Here is a 24122-nt window from a genome sequence, read left to right on the forward strand (position 1 = left end):
AAACCTACTTGCTGGTTAAGTACTTGTCTCCATTCCATACTTCTTTTTTCAAGGCTCTATTGTGCCAAATTGGGCCCATGTATGCAACAGACTAAAAGCACCCCCCACACATCCTTTTTGCCCTAGAACTCATATTCCTTATTCTCCATTTGTAGGGTGCTCTGTATGTGGTAGGTCTGACTCAAGAACTGATTTAGATAACTATACTAGTTCAGGCCATTTTGTTAGACTTTTAAGTGGAGCCTCATCTAGCTTCAGGCTTAATTTGGCCTTAACAGAAGGCTAGCAAAAAAAACTGTATTGCTAATTAAAATCTAAATAACCAATGATGCTATTACTCATCACTTTGTAAAAAAGTTATTTATTGCATTAGCAATAGGAGAACTATCCAATGAGCCGCAGGAGTCTAAATTCCTTTGAAGTGTTCCAGAGTTCATCTGCGTGGACACTTACTGTCATTCTATGAAGTCATCATCTGTCCATTCATCCTAAATAGAGAGAAAAAAATCAAATTAAGCACTGACAGAAAACAAAACAAATGCAACCACAAGGTTATTCTCATCTTAAATATTCAAACCCCCCATATTCCTTGGATTTGATCCAGTAACTCCTTTCTTCTTGGCAAGGAGCCTTCTTCCAAGATTCTTCACTTAACAGAAGTAAAACACTTTTCTTTTTACTAAGAGTGTGATGATTTTAAGTGTGTGTGTGTGTGTGTGTGTCTTTAAATACTTGGTGTGATAAAGATGAAGAGTGAGGGGTTAAAGGGATGAGTGAGTGATATAATTGGTTGATGACAGAGTGTGAGTGGAGTAAATGCAGTTTTTAGTTACTGAGTGGCGAGAAAAAATTCAGTCTGAGCAAAGCACACAACCTGTGTGGAAGCCTGAACTTTGTGTGTCTGTGAGAGAACTTTCATTTCTCCAGCAAACAGCCTATCAAAACAGGATAAGCCAGTTGCGAGAAAAAGTGAGGGAGCAAACCATGCTACCTTTGATAACCGTTGCTCTCAATGTATCTAGAGTCAAAACCTGCCAGCTGACTGTCCTATTTCTAAAAGTTTTTATGTATAATCACATATAACCAAAACATTATTAATTAATTAAAGCAAGCCTAAATACAAAATGGGTTGCTTTGGTATATTATAAAACACATACAGAGCAAAGAATACACCTTTTATGCAGATGAACCTATTCCAGGCAGGCTTCTTAGTAGGACTAGAAATGATCTTTGACTAAGACTATGGGGAGCTGCTTGCAGTGTTTGTTTGTTTATAATATTTCTGTGCCAGCTCTTCAGAGTCCTACACAATGTGGCTTACAATTTAAAAGCAGAGTGTAAAAAGTAAGACATTAAACAAAAGTAACATAAAAAACGGTCAATAAAACAGATCATACTATTAAAAACTGATAAAATGTAACTCCGAATTAAAAAGCCTGTGTAAAAAGATGACAGCTGACAGCTGTCAGCTGACAGCTAAAAAAGTAGAGTAACCCTAACCTTGGCCCCAAACTATCTAGGGCTTTAAAGGAAAAAAACTTTAAATTGTGCTCAGAAAGAGATGGGTATCCAGTGCAGATCTTTCAGTACAGGGGTGATATAATACCTGTAACCAACCCTTGACAGCAGCCAGGCCGTCATATTTTGGACCAACTGAAGTTTCCAAACTGCTTTCAAAGGTAGCTCCATATGAATCACATTACAGTAATCTAACTTGGATGTGGTCAGAGCATGATCACTGTGGCCAATCATGCTTTTCAAGGAACAACTTCTAGCAGGCAAACCAGCTGGAACTCATAAAAGGTGCTATGTGCCACAGAGGAAAGTTGAGCCTCCAACTGTAGGCCAGGATCTAGTAGCATCCCCAAGCTACAAACCTGCTCCTTTAGATGGAGTGAAGCCCCCTGCCCCATGACAGACTGACTCCACAGTTCCCAAGCAGCTTCTCCATTGACCCACAAAACCTGTCTTGTCTTGCTTCAGCTTACTGGCCCTCATCCATTCCATGTCCTTCAACAGGCATCTATTTAGGACTTCCACAGACCCACTTGCCTTAAATAAGGAGGAAGGATATCATCTGCATATTGGTGGCATCTCATTCCAAATCCCTGGATGACATTTCCCATTGGTTTCATGTAGGTGTTAAACAGTACAAAGGTTAAGATGGAACCCTGTGGAACCTCATAGTGTAAAGTTCATAGGGCCAAGCAGCACTACCTTCTGGAACTGGTTGGTCAATTAACAGCGGAACCACTGACACACAGTGCCCCCCTACTCTCAGCCCAGCCAGCCTCTCCAGAAGGATACAATGGTATTAAAAGCAGCTGGAGGCCTCGTAGGATCAACAAGGACACACAAACACACTCCATCACTCTCCCAGCTAAGGTCATCAGTCAGAGCAACCAAGGCCATTTCCATCCCAAAGCCAGGCCTGAATACAGATTGAAATGGTTCTAGATAATCTGTCACCTCTAAACTGTGCAGCTACCCCCCAACTTGAGCGCTGTGACAGTTTCCAGCTCTGCCTCTCCTGAGAAACAGCCAGAGTCACATTAGCAAAAGAAGGCAAATACTCTGTGTACAAATACCGGGGTTGGTCCATGTTTCATACCCCATATTTAGCTCTTGACTGATTTGCACCGTGATAGTTGTGACAAGTATAGATAAACATACATGGTGCAGGGAACTTTCCGTGAAAAAATATAGCATCAGAAAATTTTCCATCCCATATCACTGGTCCTTACTTTGGTTCCTTTGCTATAACCAGCACAGTTGGTCAAACTTCAGTGTACAAGGAAAAGTGTGTAAAAATCTACTGACCTCCTCTATTTTTGATTTCTTCGTAAAGTATTCATCATCTTCATAGCCCTTCCTCTTCTTCCTAACAACAATCCCCAAAACACAAAATAGTTAATAATACAGAATAGTTAAGAAGCATGTTAGTCTTCAATTACTTTAAGCTTTATAATCCCTTTAGGCCAACTCACAAGCAGCATGATGTAGCAGTTAGAAGTATCTCACCAGGACTGAAGAGTATGTATGTGTAAAGTACTGTCAAATTGCAGCAGATGACCCCTGTTGATGTTTTCAAGGCAAGAGACTAACAGGTGATTTGCCACTGCCTGACTCTGCATAGCAACCCTTGTCTTCCTTGGTGGTATCCCATCCAAGTATTAACCAGCACCTATCCTCTGATGAAATCAAGCTAGCTTGGGCCATCAAGGTCAGGTCAGCCCTCTGTGTGTTCACATGGGTTTGCTGATCCCCACAAAAAAATCTCCAGAAGCTTTTAGGTATGATACTTTATAATTATTACAAGTATGATAATTTGACTGATCAACTAAATTAAGATAATCATTAAATCAGATCAGATGCACTGGCATGAGTGTTGTTTTTAGCTTTGCTTTCAGAGGCTGGAAGAAAGACACAGGGGGTCCCAGGGACCAGACCATAGGCAGAAAGAGATAAAGAAAAAAGAATTTCACGTGTGTGACAAATGGTCAATTCAGGTTTGGAAAATAAGGTGTGGATAGTGCAGTCTTGAGATAAAAGCCTGTGTGATTTTGTGGTTTTTTCCTCATGAAGGAAGGACCTCTGGCTTACAGAACAAGATGGTTCGTAGAAATACACTGTGATACGACCAATGCCTGCTTCCACAACAGAAATGTTGACCAAGCTATTTTTAGTCTTGCTGAACCTAAAGATTTACAAGGGCTTGCTGAAAGTTGGAGGCTTTTGCAGGAACAAAAAAAAATTAGTCAACTGACAATAAAGATAACAGAGCAAGCTTGTGAAGCGACCATCAGGGAAGCTTCAAGGGCACACCTTAAAAATCAAGTCTGCAAATCAGTAGAGGAGACCAACAGGGCAAGATCAGAGGCAAAGGTCAATTGTCAAAACACTTGCCTCATAACAATGATTAACTACCAGTCAGATTTGGCCACCTGACTAAGCTTGGCAGCAGCATAACAACTCAGCAGTGGGATGCTTAAGATGTCACATCATCCTGCCAATTTAATTTTTTTATTTAATTAGTGAAGTGCTGTAATCTCTAGGTTTCTTCTTCAACAATATGCTCCCTCAAGGGCAGCAGCCTTATCATCCACTGGTCTTGGGATACTATTAATAATTTACTGGCAAGAACATTTTAATAAATTTCCCTTACAAAGCTTAGAGGGAACCACCAGGATGCAGGGACAAGAATATCCTACTCCATGAGCTCTACTCCACTAGCAGATCTTGTAGTACACAAGACACTGTTTCCACAAGTAGGTTCAGTAGTACAGCTAACATTAGAATGTTACTTCTTGGAAGAGACCCTGGCCTCCAACCTCTGACAGAGACTACATCATAACATTTTGTACAGCACTTTTGAGAAGACCAACCTACAGGTCAAAATTAAGGACTTATAATTATGAAAACTATCATACAGCTTTAAAGGTCTACTTACGTGTTTGCGTTAAGTGCAAGTTCTGGGCTATGACATTTCTCTAGCTTCTGCTTCAGAACAGCAACCTCTTCTAGATGTGGTGGCTCATATTTCTTTACCAGATTTTTCATGCCTAAAGAATAGTATTAATTTAAAATATTTATAGATTCCCCTCTCTACAATGTACAATTACCAAAACTTAAAAATTGACAATTACATGCTACCACAACTGCTGAAAAGCTCAATTACACAGATAACAAGTAGATCAAAGAGATATTTAAAGCCATCTTTTTATAAGAAATTTCAAAATTTTATAGACAGGAAACATGAACTATATTATCTCTTTGCAAAGTGGTATAGAAATGTACAAATATACCGCAAGTCATAAGCATCCATTTGCTCAGTTGCTCTAAGGATTCACTTGCAAGAGCTGATGAAGTTTAGAAATGAATTTTGGAATTGTAAATATAACTGAAGCGCAGTGGCTGTGTTTAACTGGATGAAACTTTCCCAGAAATTCTAGAGCCATTAAAGGAATTAGCTTTATTCAGTAATCTTCATATTGCCAAAATGTTCAGGAAGATCTGAAGATGATATTCAAAAAGCAGCACAATAAAGAGCTGATATTTTATCCTGACAGAGAGCCTGCTAAGTCAATCCTCTTGTCAGAGAAACTGAAAACAAAATATTCCAGACTTCGTTTAAAGGGTTTCATAAACAAAGTTGTATCTTACAATTTGCCACATAACACTCTTCGCCCTTCACGGAAGCCAAGATTACATGTGTAAGGCTCTTAGCTGTCATCTTGCATCAGAGGATTTATTCTAAGCAGTGTCAAGACACAAGCGTAAGCGCAAAGTGAAAGAACTTCTCCACACTGATTGTTCGCATTATGATTTTGGATTTCCTTGAGGCTAATGGAGAATGCAGCGTTAGCACTGCTGTCCCAGGGAAACTGTCAAGACACACAGGCAAATTTTGCATATCAAACCTTCAAAATATAAATCAATTGAAGGCTGTGTTGTCTTTGATGCAAGTATAAAAACAGTGTCAGGGACAGAATAGTAAACAGCAATCTACTGCAAAACCTAGTACAATTGTTTTGACATTTTTTCATGTGTACTGGACTATAGGTTGAAGGTTTTTAGTGCCACTAAAGGGCTGGGGACAGAGATGCGGGGCAGACAGTCATATCCCCTTTTACATATTCATGTTGCTAAATACAACTTCCATCCTTTTCTTTTGAAATTTTATGCTTGCATCATTGAGAATTCAGGTCTCACATACCCTGGAAGACAGCAGCAATGCTGACAAGAGAACAGAAATTGTAGTGAAACAAATATTAATATCCATTCATTTTGTGTATCAGTATGCTAGTTATTTTTATAACTGCTGTCCCACCACATGGCTCAGACAAGTAGCTTACAACGTTATGTAGTAAAATACTTATGTCCCTCTTTTTTATTTTATAAAAAAGCCACATAAAATAACACAAGCCATACTGCATTAAAAAACCCACAAACCACAAATATGACAACGGATAATTAAGAGCAGCAAAAGAGCCCAAGTACCATCAACACAGCCAGTACGGCAATAATAAAATATAGAGCACCCCTTAAAGCTCCTCAAAGCCCCACCTCCTTTGTCAAATCAGGAAAGAGTACAGAAGACCCTCTCATCAAGTTCTCTCCTCTTCCCCCATTTTTCTGTCCTGCACATCAAGCCTGATGAAGAGTTCTGAAGAAGTTCAAAGCTTATGTGATGTTCTGTAAAAGAGTTTCGCTTACCGTAACTGCTGTTCATTGATGTCTTCTGTGCAGGCACGCATGGGACTGTGCATGTGCAGGCCTGCCGACCGGACTTTTTTTTCTAGTAAAATGTCCACCAGGGAGCGCTCGTCTGCCAGATACACATGCGTGGCCTTTCCCACCCAGACGACATCCGATGACGGCGCCCCCGCACCCTCAGTTTCTCCGATGCCGCTGCCAAACTTCCATTTCTGGCAGAACACAGCGGGGCAGGAGGGAGGGTTTGTGTGCCTGCACAGAAGACGTCAATGAACAGCAGTTACGGTAACCAAAACTCTGTTTTCATTGTCCGTCTTCTGTGCAGTCCCACATGGGAGACTAACAAGCTACTTACCTTCTGGTGGTGGGTGTGTCTCTTACTGAAAAAGAGATTGGAGAACAGCTTGTCCAACCGAAGTGTCTTTCCTTTCCATGACATCCATCGTGTAATGCTTAACAAACGTCTCTGAAGAGGACCACGTAGCAGCTCTGCAGATGTCACGCAACGGAATCCCCTTCAGAAAAGCAGCCGAAGTCGCCTGGGCTCTCGTAGAATGAGCCTTGATCTCCAGGGGGCAAGGCAAGTTAGCATATGAATAAGAAGACTTAATAGCCAGTGTCACCCATCTAGATACCTTCTGAGAGGTGGCAGCCTCACTCTTCTTGGGGCCAAAATAACAAACAAATAACTGTTTATCCTTCCTGAAATGAACTGTACAGTGTAGGTAAAACAATATCGCCCTCCGTACATCCAGTAAATGCAGAACCCTCTCCGAATTATCTGATGGAGATGGGAAGAACACGGGAAGGACAATCTCTTGTGATGTATGAAATTGTGTAGCTACTTTAGGTCTGAACCTAATATCAGGTCTCAACACCACCTTATTCTGATGGATCTTCAGGAACGGAGGGTCAAATCTCAAGGCTGCTAATTCACTAACCCTCCACGCTGACGTGATGGCTACTAGAAAAGCGTCTTTAAGTGATAACCATTTCAACTCACACGTCGCTAATGGCTCAAAAGGAGCCTTCATAAGTTCTGCTAATACTAATGTAAGGGACCACTGAGGCACAATCTCCTTAACCTGGGGAAACACATTGTGCAAACCCTTCCAAAAAGATTTAGCTAAACTGTGAGAAAATACAGTTTTCCCATGTATCTTGGGGTGAAAGGCTGAAATGGCCGCCAAGTATACTTTAACAGACGAATTAGATAGTCCGTCATCCTTTAAAGACAATAAAAACTCAAATATAGTTGCTAAAGGGCAATCCCAAACATTTAACCCCCTAGGGGTCGTCCAAGCTTCAAAACGCTTCCATTTTGCAGAATATGATCTTCTAGTAGTGTCCCTTCTAACATTAAGCAGGATCTCAGTTACTCTGTCCGACATTCCCTCTTGCCTAGGATATGCCATGCCGTGAGACTCAGTCTGGGTAGGTTGTGATACCAAGTCCCCCTGTCTGACAAAAGGTCTGGATTCAGCTCGAATCGATAGAATGACCCCCGTGACAGTAGCATTACATGTTGGAACCAAGGCTGTCGAGGCCAGAACGGGGTCACTAGAATCACATGGGACCCGTCCCGCTGAATCTTGCTGATTGTCCTGGAGACCAACGGGAAAGGGGGGGAACGCATAAAACAGATGTCCCCTCCAAACCATCTGAAAGGCGTCACCTAGGGAATGAAGACCTACTCCTCCTCTGGAGCAGAACTGTGGGGCCTTCTTGTTGCTTTCTGATGCGAACAAGTCTATGTCCGGAAATCCCCACATCGCAAACACGCCGTTCAGGTAGGCGTCTGCTAAGGTCCACTTGTAGTTGTCGGACACCATGCGACTCAACTTGTCTGCTACTGTGTTTGTGGTACCAGGGATGTGTACCGCTTGTATGTGGATGCGTCTATCCAGTGCCCACTCCCAGATCCGCACCGCTTCTTCGCAGAGATCTCTGGAAGTGGTGCCCCCTTGTGAGAACCTGGACTGATTTCTGGTGCAACGTATCTGCAAAGGTGATAAGGGCGTAACAAATGGCCTTCAATTCTAACAGGTTAATATGACAGTCTCTTTCCGGATCAGTCCAGGTGCCATGTGCCTTAAGGGCACCACACTGGGCACCCCATCCAATCATGGATGCATCAGTAGAGATAGAAATGTTAGGTTGTATTGGGCCAAAAGCTATACCCTGAAGAAGGTTAGCCTCCCTAAGCCACCACTCTAACGAACAAAGAACACCCCTAGGAATTGAGTATTTCTTACTCTGGTAAGACGCCTCAAAGTCGTGGACAGACAGAAACCACAGCTGGAGAAGGCAAATATGTAAACGGGCCATAGGGGTGACCGCCGTGGCAGAGGCCATAAGCCCTAACAACCTCTGGATAGCTGCTGCAGGTTGAAACCTGCACCTCCTAAAAAGAGCAACCATTCTACAAATTTTTCACTAGGTAAAAACCCCTTGTTAACAACACCATCTAATACCATGCCTATAAAGAGAATTCTTCTAGATGGAAGAAGGGCCGATTTCTTATAATTAATCAGGAGCCCTAGGCGGGAACAGGTAAGTATTACCTTCCCAATCTGTCCCTGAAGGGCATCAGCTGATGGCGCTGCCAGTAGCCAGTCATCCAAGTAAGGGTAGATTGTACATCCCTGCTCCCTAAGAAAAGCCACCACAGTGGCCATACATTTCGTAAAGACCCTGGGAGCAGTAGCCAAGCCAAAGGGTAACACTTAGTATTGGAAAATCTTATCCTTGCAGAGAAATCTGAGGAATTTTTTATGATCAGGGTGAATAGAAATATGGAAGTAAGCCTCCTTAAGGTCTAGGACAGCAAACCACATATCATCTGGCATTAACTGTAGTGCAGTGTTGAGTGTGAGCATCCTAAACTTCTTGACTCTAACAAATTTATTCAATTTCCTCAAATCTAGGATAGGACGGACACCTCCATCCTTTTTATCTACCAGGAACATCCTGGAGTAAAATCCCAAGGGGGTGCCTGTGGAGGGAGTGGTTGGATGGTGCCTTTTTGTTGTAATGCCAGAACCTCCGCTTGTAAGCTGTCAGAGGAGGTCTGGTGTGAAAAATCAGGCAGAGATAATTCAGGATAAGTTTCAAACTGAACTTTATAACCAACTGTAATGATGCTCAAAACCCAACTATCATGTGTAATCTCGGCCCAGGCTGGAACAAAACTAGCTAGTCTGTCCCCAAACAGATGTGCAGAGAGTTCTTTGCACATCAAGAATGTGTCATTCCAAGAATGTGTCATTCCTTCTCCTTAGGGTGTGATGGACTGGGACAGAAGGAGGAGAGATTCATCTCCTGTACTCTATGAAGCCTAGAGCTTGCCTTGGGTAGGAGGGTTGGATCCGTACAAAGGACGATCTTATCTTTATGGAAGATGCATAGGTTAGGTTTGAATGATACATCAAGAATGTGTCATTCCTTCTCCTTAGGGTGTGACGGACTGGGACAGAAGGAGGAGAGATTCATCTCCTGTACTCTATGAAGCCTAGAGCTTGCCTTGGGTAGGAGGGTTGGATCCGTACGAAGGACGATCTTATCTTTATGGAAGATGCATAGGTTAGGTTTGATAGACAAGGCTCTGACCTTTGAGATTCTCTTGGCCGAAGTGATGACCACGAGAAAAAAATGGTCTTCAGCTTCAGCCATCTTAAAGATCTGTCCCTTATTGGTTTGAAGGGAGGCCTAGTCTGGGCTGACAAGATGACATGTAGACTCCAGGAAGGAAAAACTGGTAGACAACTGGTGGGCTTAACAAGGTGGCACCTCTCAAGAAACATTGTACGTGCGGGTGTTTGGACAGAGAGAAAACCTCCAAAGGAAGGACAGATGACAGGGCTGCTACTTGTTTTCACAGTGTGGCCGGCTTGAGGCCGGAGTCTAGCCCATCCTCAAGGAAACCTAGGACTGCGGCCAAGGAAGGGTGTCGGTGGATCACCTTCTTTCTCTTTGACCATCTGACGAAGGCTTTTCACAAGTAAATCTTGATGGTCGGTTTCTTCCTAGAGGCCAAGAGAGTGTGGACCACTTGAGGGAGATAGCCCAGTTTGATCAGGGCATTCCTTTCAACTTCCATGCGGTCAGACACATCCATTCCCAGGTGTGGGTGCCAAATCAGTCCCTGATGGAGTAGATCCAGGATGGACGGAAGGTGAAGAGAAGGGGATGAGGATATCAAGTGGAGCGTGGAGAACCATGGTCTCCTCAGCCACCGTGGTGCACTCAGGATCCCCTCAGCGTTCTGATCCGCTATTTTCCTCAGCAGTTTGGGTAAGACAGGGATTGGAGGAAAGGCATAGAGTAGGCCCTTGGGCCAAAGGGAGATGAGAGTGTCAGTGCCCTCCACCTGAGGGTAGAGGTATCTGGAGAAAAATCTAGGGACCTGATAGTTTACATGGGATGCAAACAGGTCCACGATTGGAACACTGAAAAGGTTCATCCCTGTCTGGAAAACTTCCTGCTTGAGGGACTATTCTCTTGGTTGTGTGGTCTGTCTGCTCAACCAGTCGGCCTGCGAATTGTCTGCACCCTTGATGTGTTCCACCTGGATGGATGTCAGGTGAACTTCTGTCCGCGATATGATCTTGACTGCCTCCTTGTGAGGTCTGGAGGACTGAGTGCCCCCGTTTGTTCACATAGGCCTTGGCTGAAGTGTTGTCCGTGCAAGTCAGAATGTCTTTGCCTGTTATGCTCCTGGAAAAGTGAAATAGAACCAACTGAATCGCCCACATCTCCAGCAAGTTGATGGGGAGCTGAGATTCCCCCTCAGACCAGAGGCCTTGGACCGGTTGCTCCTCCAACATCGCCCCCCCCCAATCCTGACAGACTGGCATCTGTGAACACTTGGGAGTCTGTGAGGGCTCAGGAAGGTTTTCCCCTGCCGAAGGTTGGCAACCTGTAACCACTAATTGAGGCTCTCCTTGACTTTCCATGGGACCTGTACGAGTCTGTTGGACTTGGATATGATATGAAATAGAAATGGTCGGAGAAAGGAAGGTAGATTCCGGGAGTGGAAACATTCACAATAGACGGCCTCACAGCTTGCTACTAAGGACCACCTCAGCTTGGAGAGTGTTGTAAGCGAGGAGGAGCTGCTTTGGATCACGGATCTGACAAGCACCTTGGTCTTTTGGACCTCTTTTTTTTGGGGGGGGGGAGGAAGAGTCATCCTTCCTTGATGTCGATTGTCAGACCCAGATGAACCAGCCTCTGTGAGGGAAGAATGGCACACTTGTTCATGTTTATCAGGAACCTGTGGTGTTGCAGGAAGTAGATCATCTCCCAGGTGTCTTGGAGGGCTTTCTCTCTGCCTTGAGAAAGATGTCGCCAAGATATGGATGGATGTGAATCCCCCTCTCTCTGAGTTGGACGATGGGACTGAGAGGTACCTTCAAAAAGACTCTGGAAGCTGTAGCCAGGCTGAAGGGTAGTGCTTTGAACTGGTAGTGATGGTTGTCGAGGCTGAATCTTAAGAAGCAACGGTGCATTGGATGTATGGGAATGTGGAGAAAGGCCTTGGTGAGGTCTATGGAAGTTAGAAAGACCCCTGAGCGAAGTGCTTCTGAAATTGAGCATAATGTTTCCGTGTGGAAATATTTTAGTTTGATGAAGTGATTTACTAACTTTAAGTCCAGAATTGCTCACCAGTCCCCCTTTTTTCTTTGCTACGGTGAAGAACAGGGAATACACTCCAAGGCCCCTCTCCTGATATGGAATAGGCTCTATGGCTTTGATGTTTAAAGGATGTTGTAAGGCTTTCAGGGAGATAAGCTTTCTCTGAGGGTCCTTGCAAAAACGAGGACTTCAGGAAACGATCCGGTGGATGGGATTTGAACTCGATGGGAGTACCCCTTGGAGACTACTTTGAGGGTCCAGGCCTTTGATTCTACTCACGCTCGATGGAACTGTAGTAGCCTCCCTCCCACCAGGCCCTGAGGCGAGTCAGGATTTGGGGACTTTGGCTTCAAAATCTTGCCTGTCCCCTCGAGACTGATTAGGCCTGTTGGACTTTTGGATGACGTTCCCCCCCCCCAAAAAAACCTTGCCCCTGCCCCCTGGTCTGCCCGGGGTGGACTTTTGGGCTGCCTTGGTGAGCCATTGTCTCTCCGCTTGGCGGTGTCTGTTGGGAGGGGAAGGGGGAGCAGATGCTGTCTCGCTAGCATCCCTGGTATGGGATTGACAAAATCTAAAGATCTCTTCCCTCTTAGTTTGTCTTAAAAGGAAGAAAAGGTTGTCCTGAAGAGGGGCTCCAAAATCGGCAAGCACATTACCAGCCATAGAAACATCGAGGTCTGGATTCTGCAGGGTCCAATCCGCACCGGAAGGGCCTGCTGCGCCTTCTCCCAGCAGGAGGGAGTATAATTTCTGGCCACACAGGTTTTGGCTTGGCCACTGCCCATCTTTTTCGCGGCCTCTGCATCAGTGCAGTTCTTGGCCTCCAGGCAGAGAAGCACTGCGGATCCCATCTCCTGCTGCTTCCATCATTCTCCTTTGCGAATAGTACATGGCTCTAAGGCCGGAAAGTTGCCGGGATTCCAGCCGGGAAGTCAGGATGGTTCCAGCCGGGAAGGCAGGATGGTACCAGGGGGATCTGTATTCTTTGTCGCAGATGCAACTGTAGCAGGGCTCTCCTCTTCACCCTCTATAAAGCTGCTGTCGGAGTCCACAAGCTCCATGCTCCCTTGATCTCGCCGAGACGGAGGCAAGGAATAGAGGGGAGGGCAGAGCAAGCGTGAGCAGAAATGGTAAAGAAGCGAAAAATAGAAAGAGGAAAATAGAAAGAAAAAGAGAAAATAAGGCAGTACAATGGATTGATAAGCAAGAGTGGTAGAGTAATCTGCCCCTGCGACTGCTCTCCCTGGAGGCAGGAAAGAACTGAAAAAGGGGGTTTCCAAGCACAAACAGGAAAGTGGAAGAACTTCCTGCCTCCCTGATTGGGCAAAGGGAATCATCCAAGATGTGCTCTGCCTCAGAGGGAGAAATATGGGACTGTCTCTAATGATCTTTCAGCAACCATCAGTTAAAATAGGTGTGGAAGACTGGTCTCATTATTGTTTCCATGGCACAGAGAGGAAAGGGAGTGGATCAGCACACAGATCAACAAGCAGCAACATGAGAATTCATGAACTGACTAAACTTTCTGAAAATGATACAAAGAGGTTTCAAATAATGCCAACTAAAATGTGTTTTTTGACACCCCTTCATCACCACCACACTGCAATATTTGGAAATTTTCAGACCTTTGTAAACTTTGCAAGGGGGCAGGTGTTAAGGCAACAAGGCCAACATTCCTTTATTCCAGTTTTTTCATACCTGGTTCACTAACGTGTGTGTGTGTGGGGCGGGGAGGAAACGCCTTCCATATTCTGCCCCATCCATAATGCATCATTACATGCAACTAAAGCTAGATCATGACAATGGTCCTGTGATACAGTACTGGCTGCCACTGAAATTGCCAGAGCAGTGTGCTGAGACAGGAACACTGGCTCAGCTGCTAGGCAGTGGAAATCCATTTCCACATGCTGATCCCGAATCCCATTCAGAGGAAATGCTACAGGAGGACTTCATTTGCTTTAGTGATGTCATGTAGCCTAATATGATTGGTTCTTTGATGCCCCAATGCATAACCCCTTACAGGTTGGGCTCACAATGAGTAAGACATTCTAAATGAGTACTACAGCAAACTGGAAGGAAATGACACTTCTGAACAAGTGGAAAATTATATGAAAATTGTGAAGCGTACAGGATTTTTCCACAGGCCCTTTCATAACCTAGGAAGGCAACTTTCAGATTTTTACCCCCCCCCCCCCGCCAAACCAATTAAGTCTCACAAAAATGTAACATAGTATTAGCAACAGATACGCATGTGCGTGCACACGCACACCACTGTATGCCTTTTACTAAACTGTAGTAACTTCTGTCATCTTTAATTGTTCCCCTTCATGGATAAATTAGTGGCTAACAGATTTCTGCTGGTCTAAACTGAAGAATCACAGTAATGGGATAAACATGTCTACAGATCACATAAGCAACTGCTAGCCGAAGTTCAGTTTTCAGCTGCAGGCATTTTTTCTAAAATGACCTGCTCTCCACTTGTACTGGGTGTTGCACAGGACTAGTGTACATAATCCTTGCTGGCTTCTTCCAGTCAAAGGCTGGATCTAGACTCCTTTCATAGTCTCACCAAATTTTCCTACTCGCAACAATCTGCATTCAACATGGCTTTTGTCCATGCACATTGCAGGATCCCAGCATAATATTTATTGGTAGTCAAAGAGAACCCCTCTTTCCTTTTTCACCAACAGAAAAGCTGCCTGAATGCAATCCATTATTACTATTTTTATTAGCAGTCAGAATCAGTGAAACAATCTTTGCTTGTTTTACTAAGTTTTGAGAGAAGACCCCAGTTGACTACACAAAAGACATACCGTTGTACTATACACCTTGCTATGCTCTTGTCATTTTACATCCTTCATGGGGCAGGAAAGATAAAACCAAGACAAGGCAACCACTCAGGATTCTTTTATCATCACCAAGGTACAAGTCTGTTATTACATGTTTCCCAGTAATCACTTAGGAAATAAACTGCAAGTAGTACTGCAGCTATGTGTACAGAGGGGAGTTACGGTTTTCTTTCAAATGGTGATCAAGTCTTTTGGGAAAGCCTCTTTACTTCTGTGAAATGCAGCACAATTTAAACTAAATTTGTACATACTGCCTCCTTCTCGACAACTTTACTTACATTTCATGCCATCCAGTAATTGGGAAAGGGAAGCTTTGTTCTCTTTCAGCATTAGACTTTCTGACAAGTAACTGTCAAAAAATTGTGAAAATTATATTCCAGTACTACTGTTTGGATGCAAAAAAACAGCTATAAGCAGCTTTTAAATTAACACACAGGCCATACACAGAATTACATTTTAGTTCATGTATCCCGTTATGTGACGGAAAGCAAGTTTTCAGCATATTAAAACAAACGTATTAAAAAGAAGTGCAAAACCTAGTCAATGATAATGTTAATTATCATGAATTGCATGTTTTACAGATAGTTTTTCAAATTTTCTAAAATTCACAACCCTCGATAATATTCAAAAAGCAAAACACTGTAATTACTACAAGATATAATGCAGAAACATCAACCTATTGTGAAAAATATTAATAAATATTTTTAGCAATCATTTTAAAGGCAACTAATATTAAGTTCCAACACATACAACTCTCAGAAAAAACACACACAGTCACACAGCCTCAGTAGTCAGCCAAAATGTTCAACCACATATGAATCTGTGTGTATGAAGAATAATTAGTGATAAGCAACTCTGTTCTTGGTGCTGCAACAAAGTGTTATTGGCACAGAATGTGCACCCTTCTGTAGCTGTGGCAAGGGCAACTCATTTTGTGTATAGAATTATTATACAAGGGAGGAAAACCAACTAACTGAAACATCCAAAATATTATCTACCTTTCCATACTGATTCCTGCCCTGGACGCACTAGACAGGATAGCAGTGAGAGCTATCTGAGAAGGTGTATATAGAAGGCAGGCATCTGTCAAAGCAACCCGACTAAGAAAGTCATCAGCTGTTTTCCTCAGTGTCTCAGGATTCTCAAGTAATGGATAACGAGTCTAGGAAAAAAAGAAGACCAAATGTGAATGTTTTAGCTTCAGGTGCTGCTAGGACTTCTGTATTTCCTTTGTACAGGACAAGATTCAAAAGAATATTAATTTAAAAAAAAGAAAAACAGACCGCCTTATTTATAAGAAATTATAGTCCAAAATAAATCAGTGCCAAACGTCTAACTGAAATTAGTAAAACCAGCCTTTGTATTTTCATGTTTTTAAAAATATCAGTTAAATGTTTTAACGCACCATCTGGTGCCAACACATCACTGGCTGTGAATCAACACTCTGCTGGTTCAAATCCCCCTACTGCTATGAGCTCAGCAGGTAGCCTTGGGTAAGCCACTCCTCTCAGCCCAGCTCTACTGTGGAAATAACAATGACACTACCTTTGTTCACCGCTCTAACTGGGGCACTAATCTGTCTAGAAGCATGGTATATAAGCACAGTTGTTGTGGTTAAGCTCTGCCCACACACAGAGCTTAACACACTACAGCCAGCTTGAGGTGGCAACAAGTTATGCAACAAGAGTACTACAGTAAGTTCTTTCCTGATTCATACTACTCACATCTTTCACTTCACTGAAGTATTAGCCAACATTAACAAAAACGATGGTCCTGAAAATTGGTCACCATGAGATAGTTTTACTTCAGTTCTTGTTTTTTTTTTTAAATGCTATCATGAGCATTACTGTTTTGCACATTCCCTGGAATTATAGATGTGCGAGGGACCTTCCTGACCTCTTCAGCCAGGCTAGTCCACGTGGGAGCTAATATATGAACAGACAGCTGGTAATCTTACCATCTGCAGGGTGGTACCTTTAGAAGGCTTTGCTCAGATGAGTAAAGCTGTTGCAACAGAACACAATAGGAGAGATGGACCTGCAGGTATGAGGGACCAAGGCCATTAAGGGCTTTGTGAGTAACTCAAAAGTAGCCCAGGGTATGTCAGTATGTGTTCCACCTAGTGCCAGATAATAACAAGGCTGTAATGGTCTGCACCAACTGGAGTTTTCAAGTTGTCTTTGAAGGCAGATTCATGTACAGTGCATTACAATAATCTAACTTCAAAGTATAGCATGAATCCACCTGGCCATATAAGCTAAGTCAAGGTAAGGGGCCATCTTATTCATCCCATAGAATGTCTTTTTTGCAGCTGTGTGAACTTGCTTCTTCAGTAATACAACTTGGTCCAGGGCTCTTAAAAGCGTCAGTAAACATCAAGTGGGATCCATCAAAAGTGGGCAGCACAAAGTCTGAGACCTCAGTCTTCTGAACCAACATTACTTTTGCTTGAGAGAATTCTGTGTCAATTTGTTCACCCTTCTGTTTTACAACATTCATGTTTTAAATGCTTTATTCTCATTTTACACCAAAAATGTACATTTCTTAAGCAACAAACACTTACGTTACCTTCAGATCAATCAAGAAACCTTCAAAGGGCCTGTAAGGGTTGTGCACTATAAGATGGAAATTCAGCTGCTGAATAAGTAGCAATTCATATTCCAAGATCTGTTCCAAGGCCTTTTCCTGGCCTAGTGGGCTTTCACGAAGGTTACCAACAAACTGTGCACTGGACACGTTAAATTCATCAACTTTACAAGCCAAAAATGCACAAGTTAACCTTAAAAACAAACACACACCAAACACACACATTTAATTCTACTGTATATTATACAGTAACTAATTTATATGTACTTGGACAAAATTTTTTAAAAAAAACATTTAGAACTTATTCACCTATACCCTAAATGGAGAGAGGGGAAAAATCTCTAACATGGTTCTCGTGGATTTTCCGGGCTGTACAGCCGTGGTCTTGGCATTGTAGTTCCTGACGTTTCGCCAGCAGCTGTGGCTGGCATCTTCAGAGGTGTAGCACCAAAAGACAGAGATCTCTCAGTGTCACAGTATTGCCGTGGTCTTGGCATTGTAGTTCCTGACGTGACACTGTGAGATTTCTGTCTTTTGGTGCTACACCTCTGAAGATGCCAGCCACAGCTGCTGGCGAAACGTCAGGAAATACAACGCCAAGACCACGGCAATACAGCCCGGAAAATCCATGACAACCATCATTCTCCGGACGTGAAAGCCTTCAACAATACATCTCTCTAACATGATAAGCTGTTAATTTTAATATCCTATAGCTTTTCTGTTGTAGTACTTATAATGCTAGACCCATATCCTTGCTGAGCCATGACCTGCCTTTGGGCCAGACACTCTGTCAGATTAACCTACTTCACAGTTTTGTTGAGGAGAAAATGTGGGGAGGAGAACCATATACATTACCCAAGCTCCTAAAAGGAAGGGTGAGATTAAAATATGGTAAGATTTTACAACATGCAGATTAGTATTATCCAGTGCTTGTCTTGTTTATAAATAAGTGTTGGTACTCATATATAAGGTTGCATTGATTTCCACCAATTTCCCCCTCAGGATTTGGGAGAGCCCCCTCCCCCCACCTGAAGATGCCAGTACTCAGTACTGGTGAATAGCAACAAAAAAATAAAAGCCCTGGTATTTGCTAATATCAACAAACGGAACCAACTACTCACATAATCACACGGGGATGATACTCCATCACTGAGTTATTGAGGTAAAAACGTTTGAAGTACATGCAAGCTGATCCCTAGAAGGAAACTCTAGTCAGAAATTAAGTCAGATCATAGTTTGATAGGAAGTATCTGCTGGAGAACCCAAAAAGAAAGTTAAATGCAAGGCATGTAAGGCATTTTGATTCTACACATGAAAAACAAAAACCAGGGATCAGTACCTGACATAAACAAATGACATAAATAAATACCTGGATAAATGTGAGGCTTCAATCACACACTCAATTGTATATGTATTGAATGTAACATGACAAATACTCAACGCAAATTGTACATGTGTTAACTGTAACATGTTTACAGGGCTAAAGACAGGAACCCTTCTTGTCATCAATTTCAGCATATTCCTTTCATTACTTGGTTTGCGTTCAGAACAGCTAGCTTGCAAAATGGGCATGGATATTTTAAAAATTATGTTTAAATATACATACCTAGGAAATACTTTCAAAGGGTCCTTGATGTGAACAATTACTATTAGAATCTGTTTTTTTACATTTTCAAAATCAGAGAATTTTAACAAATATGATCTCTGTTCCATTTCCCTGGTACTAGACAGGTACTATACTCCACATGCACAGTACTTCCATTTCAGCATGCCCTTTCCTAGAAACTTATCTATTTTTTTTCCTTTTTGGTGAAAATGAGGCATACTGTACATTAAGAAAAACTTCAGTTGCTTTTGGCATATTGAGACAGAGGTTTACAGTAAGTACAGTTTACAAACCTAGCAAACTTTATGAGGAGGCAAATGAGAGAGATCTAAGACTTTTGTTATCAGACTTCAGAACTGGTGCCATAAAACTGAAACTTAGAACATGTGATGTTCTTGTTGGTTAAAATGGTGGAAATGCAGGGATCAAGCTTGCTGACCCAAGTTTCAAGAAATCTGGATGCAAAAGTTTTGCATACTTCTCTTGCGCCTTCCACGTACTCCTCATGTGTGTTCCCTGCACTCTGTTTCCCCTACCCTGAATAGTCTACAAGCAGGCTGATGGTTACAGCAAGTGAACAAAAAACAAGAGGAGACACACAGCGCAGATTTGGGTCACTGCTAATATCAAAGTGGTGTGTTAATCAAAAAAAGCCAGGCAAGTCCAGGTGTAAAACAAAATATTAAAATGATACATAATTGCCAATGTATCTGAAAACTTCAACATTCACCAAACAACATTCACCAAAGCTTGAAGATAGCTTTTCTGGAAAGGAAGGACTCTTTTTTTAAGTTCATAAATTCTTTTGAAGAAACTTTCATTGATGTTTTGAAGAAACTTTCATTGATGTTGAGGACATATTTCATTGTGACAGGAAAACAGCAGGAATTCCACTGCAAGGTAATGTAGGCAAGTAGTATCTTGTTTTACTTAAGGTTCACAATAATAAAAAAAATTAAAAAATGAAGCTATTACACATAATTATGATTACTAGATAAAGAGTTGCTAATAATCTTTAATTGTTCCAAACTGCCTTTGCCATTTATCATGCTTACACAGATATTATATTTAGTTATTTTCAATATAGACAATTTTGCAAGTCTTACGTTTGTGAATGTAGATGTTGCTTGTGCGTTGGATTATTACAATAGTTTAAGTTAGCCTCACAGCTGTTTAGATGCATAATCAAATGGTATATGTTTATTTGGGTGTTAACACATTGATTTGTCAAGGCTTGCAAAACATTTAGTTCAAACGTTTAACTCAAAATGCATCAAAAATTGGCATCTATTATACAAAATGCTCTTGCTTTTGTGTGTGTATTAATTTTTTGACTTTAAGGGACACAACAATTTAATTAAGGCTATACTATTTCTGCTGAAGGAAAAGACTCAAGTCCTCCTCACAGAGCTTCAAGGAGTGCATGACTTCCATAGAACAGTATGCTACCCCATAGTACAGCTCAAATCAGACATGCACACCTGTAAATTCAAGAAGTACAGCAGCAAAGCAGTATTTATATATTGAAGGTTGGTATGAAAAATCAAAAGCTGAGTGAACATAAACAGCCATACTGATAGATAATAAATGATAAAGAGGGAATAGGTACTTCCTTTAACGTTTTAAGTTTGCAAGTATATATACAGGAGCAAGTCAGAGAATACATCTAATGGAGGGTTTTTGTAGATGTGACATCACCCCTGCTTAATTGCAAATAACTGACACCCACAGATCACATCTCTCCATATTTCCAATACGGATGTCACATTATAAATCGCTCTGCAGGCAAGAGATACCAGTTCTGAGCCCCCCACCCAACTTCCATATTATACAAATAACATGAGACCAACCTATACATTTTCATTACAAATCCCTCAGTTTTTGTTTCAAATGAGAAGATTCAAGAATTCTAAGAGTTCATGCATCCTTAAAGCTTTTTGGCTACTAAATCTAGTAAGAGGAATAAGCTGTTTCTGACACTTAATTTCTCAACTTGTGGGTTGAGACATGTCAAACAACTATTGACAGCCACTCTTGCCACAGATCTGAAGGACCCTACAGTCTCAGATAGGGAAACCCAGCTTTCCTGTTACTGCCTAGGCAATGGCCTGTATCTTATCTCAACCCCTGCAGTCTCCTATCTCCAGCTTCGCCAGCACATCAGGTAATCATCCAACTGATACACTGCAACTCTGACAACAACTTTTTTTTTTTAGGTTAAAAAGAGGATGTTAGTTCTGTGAATAGCCTGATGGGGTGGGGAAGAAAAGTCACAAAAATATGTTGTCTGCTATGAGTAGGTAGGATTGCATTGTAGGGATTGGGCTTTGTTCCAACTGTACAGAATGAGGGGGACAGAGACAGTGGGTTCAGTTTTCACAGGAGTCACACCAGTGACCCACGAACACCTTACTCCTAGAAGCCTGGCTGGGTCATGAAAAAAAGACACTCTACACATGCTCACAGACAGTCTTCTTTATTGTAACATCACATATGGCAGGCCTTAGCCTGAACACAAATTATACTGAGGGAAGCACAAGCTTTCTGCGGAGCAAAGAATGAAGATGTCATTTTCACTTGAAGACTGGCTAAAAGGGAAGTGGAGGGGGAAAGAGAATCACATAGACTCTTGAGTTACAACTGTACATGATGCAAACAAGGTGCTTAAAAAAAGTTGGTTCTTCAGTCTGCTTCAAAAAAGCCATGCAATCTGCTCTGGAATCTTTAGGCTCTTTAACTGCTTTGGTCCAGAGACAGGCAGCAATTGCTCATTTGTGCAGAAAAGATGCTCAGAGGCAGTTCCAGTATTACAGCAAATAAAAATTGTATATTATTTCAGAATAAACAGAACTTGATTTTTTTTATCAGATATAAGTTTACGAAAGGAGAAGAAATGTTGGTAAACACAGAACATGCTTCTATCAAAACCAGAAATTACTAAGTTACTCCCTCTAATATGTAAGATAACCCAATATAAGCAACTTACCATCACAGATCTGGGCATTACTGGTTTAAATACAGAGCAGAAGTCCAGTAATCTTTTCTCATAATATTTACAAATTGTCAACTCTTCATGTGGCTCAAGAATAAATGAATCATTCTGTTGAACCTTGTGGAAGGCAAGAGGTACCTTAAATCAGCGCTAAGCACAAGTAAGAATCCTTAAGTGAAATAATTTTAAATGCAATATAAAATGTTCATACAAAAAGAGTTGTGCTAGTCCAGTAACAGATTTAAAGAGCCCCAATAAAATAAATTTCTAGACAATAAAGTAGGCAAAACAGAAACAAGGGAAGAGAAAATGGACACTAGATGCAAAGAGATTTGTTTCAGAGAGCCAGTTTAATATCTATGTAGAGTTTTTTTTTCTCCAGCATCCTGGATGTACAGAAGCTAAAAATTAAATAAGAAATGTGTTAATAAGTAACTTTTAGCATGTTGATTTTGAGTACTATGAAGCTAATGTAGCAGAGTGGCTAAAAGATCACAGATGCAATTTTACATGCAATTATGTAGAAAGTAAGTGCCACTGAGACTTCAGAATAAGCTTGATTCGAATTTTACTTCTGCCACAAAACCACTAGATGGCCTTAGGCAAGCTAGTCTCAGCCTGCGATCTTTAATGGGGGGGGGGGAGAGATAAAAACACTGACCTGTCAGTGTCAACATAAAGTAGTTTAAAAGATAGGCAGGACATTAATACACTGATTAAATACTGAAAAAAATTAATGGGAAGGACTATGAAAATTATTAAACATTATTCAAAGTGGAAAAGAGCAATAGTCCAGTGGCACCTATAAGACTAACAAAAGCCGAAGGCTAAGCATCAACACTAGTATAATACTTTTGAATGTCTGATAGCACCATTTTATGCACTAAACTTGGCATGGGACTGCATGGTTAATATCAAAATCACTACTTTAACATCCCATTTCAGCAGCAATTAATCTTGAGTCATTCAGAAGCATCATATAAATACTAAACTTTAGTTTATTACCAAGTCAAGAGATAGGAAATTAATCCTGCCAAACTATCTGTATACATGACCTCCTGAACGCAACAAGGAAGAAGAGATTTTGCCAGGAACGCTAAATACGTTCTCCAGAGAGCAGGGCGATCCCAGCATGTTTACTCAGGAGTAAGCTCAACTGAGTTCAGCGGGGCTTCTTCCTCGATAGCAACTTGTCTACCATCAAGACCTTAATCGCATTACACTGAGTCTTATTTCTAAACAAACTGACTCAGGGAGTGATGCTACGCCCTTTTACCTCAGAGTAAGCCCCCTTGAATTCAGCGGGACTCACTTCTGAGTAGACATGCCTAGGATTGCACTGCCACCCTTGCGTTGGCTACGGGTCCCACCGGAGGGAGGCAGAAGAGCCTCCCCCCGCCCTCCGGTGGTCCGTCCGGTACCTTCCCATTGGCCACCGCCTTGCACCGGAATCTGCGGTTGGCGTCGGCTCGGCGCCGGCTCAGCTCCTCCTCGCTGCGAAAGGTCCAGTGGCGCCTCTGCGTGCTGCTGTGATACATCCCGATGGCCGCAGTAACACTCGCGCTCGCCTCACACCCGCGTCGAGAACCTCTTCAACCGCTGCAAACCCACTCCATCATCCAGCATGCCTTGCACAGTGCCGTCCGAGCATGCGCTGTCGAGATTAATATCTTTCGTCTTCATAGACGTCACCAAGGTCCAAAGAGCGAAGGAAAGGCAGCTTTCTCTCAGCCTTGTACTCCGGCTCTCGAGTGAAGACCAACGCTCGCTTCTTCTCTGTGGGGCTCTGCCTCAAATGGCGGCACTAAACCTGCAGCGCGGGTACTGTTAGTGATGCTTTTCCTTAACTCTAGAAGAGGAGCATAAAGTAGGGCGCAAGAGACCTTTGTGTAGAGTTGATGTTCTCATAAAGGGAGAAGGTGATAAAACAACATGGAGTCCTCTTGCACCTTAAAGACTAACTGATTCACTGTACAATCGTAGACAGAGTTACTCCACGTTCCTTGGCTTTTCCTCACAGTGCTGCGCTGTTACTGTGCCATTTCGGGCTTTCGTGAACTAGAATCCACTACCTCAATCATACATGAAATCCGTCCTCCGTATAGGATCTGCGTCACGTGTGTGAGAGTCTGAGGAAAGAACTATAAATAGTAGTAATGCCACCCACAAAAAAAGCAGAAGGAAGTGTCTGACAATATTACGAAAGGCTTGGTTATTTTATTTAATTGTTTATTTA

General features: G+C 42.2%; 1 protein-coding gene across 2 annotated transcripts; it reads right to left on the reverse strand.

Annotated features, from left to right (window-relative positions):
- Window positions 1-345: 345 nt before the first annotated feature.
- On the reverse strand, window positions 346-23515 carry CCNH (cyclin H). Of its 2 annotated transcripts, none has more exons than XM_054986471.1 (9): window positions 23308-23515; window positions 21881-22003; window positions 18410-18483; window positions 17271-17481; window positions 15701-15864; window positions 14981-15051; window positions 4451-4562; window positions 2821-2881; window positions 346-488 (listed from the first exon to the last, which is right to left on the reverse strand). In XM_054986471.1, exons 1-9 carry the CDS (start codon window positions 23422-23424, stop codon window positions 456-458), a joined length of 966 nt encoding a protein of 321 aa, XP_054842446.1. In that variant the 5' UTR covers window positions 23425-23515; the 3' UTR covers window positions 346-455. The 2 variants fall into 2 exon arrangements, with proteins under 2 accessions (XP_054842446.1, XP_054842447.1); XM_054986472.1 differs by having other exon boundaries at window positions 21881-21973; window positions 23257-23515.
- Window positions 23516-24122: the final 607 nt, after the last annotated feature.

Source organism: Eublepharis macularius, chromosome 8 (assembly GCF_028583425.1).
Source record: "Eublepharis macularius isolate TG4126 chromosome 8, MPM_Emac_v1.0, whole genome shotgun sequence".
Classification (NCBI taxonomy): Eukaryota; Metazoa; Chordata; class Lepidosauria; order Squamata; family Eublepharidae; genus Eublepharis; species Eublepharis macularius.